General features: G+C 53.8%; 1 protein-coding gene across 1 annotated transcript in view; it reads right to left on the reverse strand.

Annotated features, from left to right (window-relative positions):
• Positions 1–850: 850 nt before the first annotated feature.
• Positions 851–3,953, reverse strand: part of LOC140379317 (inhibin beta A chain-like) — a 15,755-nt gene continuing 12,652 nt past the window's right edge. Inside the window, exon 2 of the mRNA XM_072464178.1 lies at positions 851–1,666. Coding sequence (XP_072320279.1) covers positions 867–1,666 — 800 coding nt within the window. The 3' untranslated portion in view covers positions 851–866. The remainder of the gene's footprint in view (positions 1,667–3,953) is intronic.

Genomic DNA, 3,953 nt, shown 5'->3' on the forward strand with positions numbered 1-3,953 from the left:
CCCGTTTGTGGGCGGGACGTGCAGCCCGACCCGTTTGTGGGCGGGACCCGTTTGTGGGCGGGACGTGCAGCCCGACCCGTTTGTGGGCGGGACGTGCAGCCCGACCCGTTTGTGGGCGGGACGTGCAGCCCGACCCGTTTGTGGGCGGGACCCGTTTGTGGGCGGGACGTGCAGCCCGACCCGTTTGTGGGCGGGGCAGTTTCTATCGGCGGCGTTCACCTTTAAAATCACAAACGTTTTTCCCCGATCACAACGACAGAAGATTTGATAATTGCAGAATATGAAGGATAAACCGAGTCAAACGTCTGTTTTTGAGCCCGACACACGTGATCATGAGCTGCATCGACTTGAGGCTAAACTCTAGTGCAAAAATAACGTTTTCAACGTTTAAAAAACATAAAACCAACAAAAACAAATGTAAAAACATGAAAGGTCAGCATTAATATCCTTATAAATGGTTTGGTTGGAGCAGCGCGGCCAACTTGTTCCGTTCAAGTATCTGTCGTCAACAAAGTCAATAAAGTTTAAACATTTGAAGGAAACAAGTTGCATAGTTTCAGTTTTGTTTCGGCGCCTCAGAGTCCGCGGCGCTCGTCTCATAAATAATACTTACAATTTCACAACGTTCAGTTCGTCCGTAACAAAAATATATTAGATTTTCTTTATTTACGTTTTGTTCTCAAAGTGTGCGGTCAGCTGCACGTATAGCCGCGCGGTCAGCTGTGCGGTCAGCTGCACGTATAGCCGCGCGGTCAGCTGTGCGGTCAGCTGCACGTATAGCCGCGCGGTCAGCTGTGCGGTCAGCTGCACGTATAGCCGCGCGGTCAGCTGTGCGGTCAGCTGTGCGGTCAGTGGTCTGCTGGAGTCTACGAGCAGCCGCACTCGTCCACGATCATGTTCTGAATGTCCTTCTTGATGATCTTCTGCTCCTCGTTGTAGTAGAGCATGGACATGGCGCGCAGCCGCGTGGGAACGCAGCAGGAGCGCAGGTTCTGGAACGGGCTGTAGCCGCGCATGCGGTAATGTCCGATCACCGTGGAGTGGAAGGACAGGCTGGAGCCCGTGATGCTGGCCACGTGCGACGGGCAGTCGCCCTCGCAGTAGTTGGCGTGGTAGCCAGAGGGCGCTATGATCCAGTCGTTCCAGCCGATGTCCTTGAAGTTGACGTAGAACTGTCGCTTGCAGCAGACTCGTACTTTTCCGTCACATTCCAGGCCGCGTTTCTTGCGTCGTCTGGACTCGGACGGGTCGTCCACCACGGCCATGAGGAACGGCCGGTGCGACTGTTCACGCGGGCTGACCCTGGAGTCGGACACTAGCACGATGCTGGCGCCCGCGTCCACGCAGAGCGGGCAGGACACGCGCACCGAGAGCGTGGAGCTGTCCGAGCCTCTGGACAGAAGACTCTGCACGGCCGCAGACACGGGGAACGTGTGCCAGCCGCTGCGCCGAGTGTCCACGTTCTTCTCCGCCAGCAGGAAGTCGTCGTTTGGTGCCTCGTTGCGCAGGTGGCGGCGGCGCGGCTGGTAAAGGCGGATGGTCACTTTGGTGCGGCTGCGGTTGGCCTTGGACAGACGCAGGAACAGCCACACGTTGGCCTGCTCCACCAGAGAAAGACCAGAAGCTTCAGCCGAGAGCACAAAGTTCACGGCTCCACCAGGACCTCCTGCAGACACAGCGTGAGAAGAAAGCATTTACACCCCGAAAATACATCCCATGAGAAGTGTTCTTTCAGCAGTTCATCTGGTGGAGAACATGAGAGCTAAAGCTAAAGGTTGAATAGAGGAGAGAGCGAGGGAGGCTTCACACAGACGCGACTCGTCACTTGCACCACGCTCTCTTCCTTTCTGACTGTCACACACTTGTTTGATTGTTGTTGTTTATTATGTGTAAAGATCGTCTTGTGTCATGAATCCTGTCTGATCTTTGCAGATTGAAATGTTCCCTTCTTTTGGACGTGATGGAGGCGATGGTCCATGTTCAGGCGATGGTCCATGTTCAGGCGATGGTCCATGTTCAGGCGATGGTCCATGTTCAGGCGATGGTCCATGTTCAGGCGATGGTCCATGTTCAGGCGATGGTCCATGTTCAAGCGATGGTCCATGTTCAGGCGATGGTCCATGTTCAGGCGATGGTCCATGTTCAGGCGATGGTCCATGTTCAGGCGTTGGTCCATGTTCAGGCGATGGTCCATGTTCAGGCGATGGTCCATGTTCAGGCGATGGTCCATGTTCAAGCGATGGTCCATGTTCAGGCGATGGTCCATGTTCAGGCGATGGTCCATGTTCAGGCGATGGTCCATGTTCAAGCGATGGTCCATGTTCAGGCGATGGTCCATGTTCAGGTGATGGTCCATGTTCAGGCGATGGTCCATGTTCAAGCGATGGTCCATGTTCAGGCGATGGTCCATGTTCAGGCGATGGTCCATGTTCAGGCAATGGTCCATGTTCAGGCGATGGTCCATGTTCAGGCGATGGTCCATGTTCAGGCGATGGTCCATGTTCAGGCGATGGTCCATGTTCAGGCGATGGTCCATGTTCAGGCGATGGTCCATGTTCAGGCGATAGTCCATGTTCAGGCGATGGTCCATGTTCAAGCGATGGTCCATGTTCAGGCGATAGTCCATGTTCAGGCGATGGTCCATGTTCAGGCGATAGTCCATGTTCAGGCGATGGTCCATGTTCAGGCGATGGTCCATGTTCAGGCGATAGTCCATGTTCAGGCGATGGTCCATGTTCAGGCGATGGTCCATGTTCAGGCGATGGTCCATGTTCAGGCGATAGTCCATGTTCAGGCGGGTCTACGTGAGGCACAGTCACTTTGGACATGCGAGCGCCATCAACACTTCTGTGATCCTCACACAAGCTCAGCATGAAAACTGCAACTAAACAGGCTCTAAACCGGCTCTAAACCGGGTCTAAACCGGGTCTTAACCGGGTCTAAACCGGGTCTAAACCGGGTCTTAACCGGGTCTTAACCGGGTCTAAACCGGGTCTTAACCGGGTCTAAACCGGGTCTAAACCGGGTCTAAACCGGGTCTTAACCGGGTCTTAACCGGGTCTAAACCGGGTCTAAACTAGTTCTGGTCCTGGTCCTGGTCCAGGTCCAGGCTCTGGTCCTGGCTCTGGTCCAGGCTCTGGTCCTGGATCTGACCGGTCCTTCTGGTCCTCGGTCCCCCGCACAGACAGTAACATTGTGACACGTTCAGGGACACTTTTAGTCTGGTTTTTCTCAGCTCGCTCAGAATAGAACCTCTGACTCACAGTAAACAAAGAGCGTTTGGGACATTTCGCTTTGACTCTGCAAATACTATCAAAGTATTTATAGAACCAAAACACGTTTAAAGCTCGGGCGAAACCAGGACTAAACCGGGTCTGAAACCAGGACTAAACCGGGTCTGAAACCAGGACTAAACCGGGTCTGAAACAGGACTAAACCGGGTCTGAAACCAGGACTAAACCGGGTCTGAACAGGACTAAACCGGGTCTGAAACCAGGACTAAACCGGGTCTGAAACCAGGACTAAACCGGGTCTGAAACCAGGACTAAACCGGGTCTGAAACCAGGACTAAACCGGGTCTGAAACAGGACTAAACCGGGTCTGAAACCAGGACTAAACCGGGTCTGAAACAGGACTAAACCGGGTCTGAAACCAGGACTAAACCGGGTCTGAAACCAGGACTAAACCGGGTCTGAACAGGACTAAACCGGGTCTGAACAGGACTAAACCGGGTCTGAAACCAGGACTAAACCGGGTCTGAAACAGGACTAAACCGGGTCTGAAACCAGGACTAAACCGGGTCTGAACAGGACTAAACCGGGTCTGAAACCAGGACTAAACCGGGTCTGAAACAGGACTAAACCGGGTCTGAAACCAGGACTAAACCGGGTCTGAAACCAGGACTAAACCGGGTCTGAACAGGACTAAACCGGGTCTGAACAGGACTAAACCGG

This window comes from Eucyclogobius newberryi, unplaced genomic scaffold (genome assembly GCF_026437365.1).
Source record: "Eucyclogobius newberryi isolate DKJ021-1_F unplaced genomic scaffold, fEucNew1.0.hap1 SCAF_400, whole genome shotgun sequence".
Classification (NCBI taxonomy): Eukaryota; Metazoa; Chordata; class Actinopteri; order Gobiiformes; family Gobiidae; genus Eucyclogobius; species Eucyclogobius newberryi.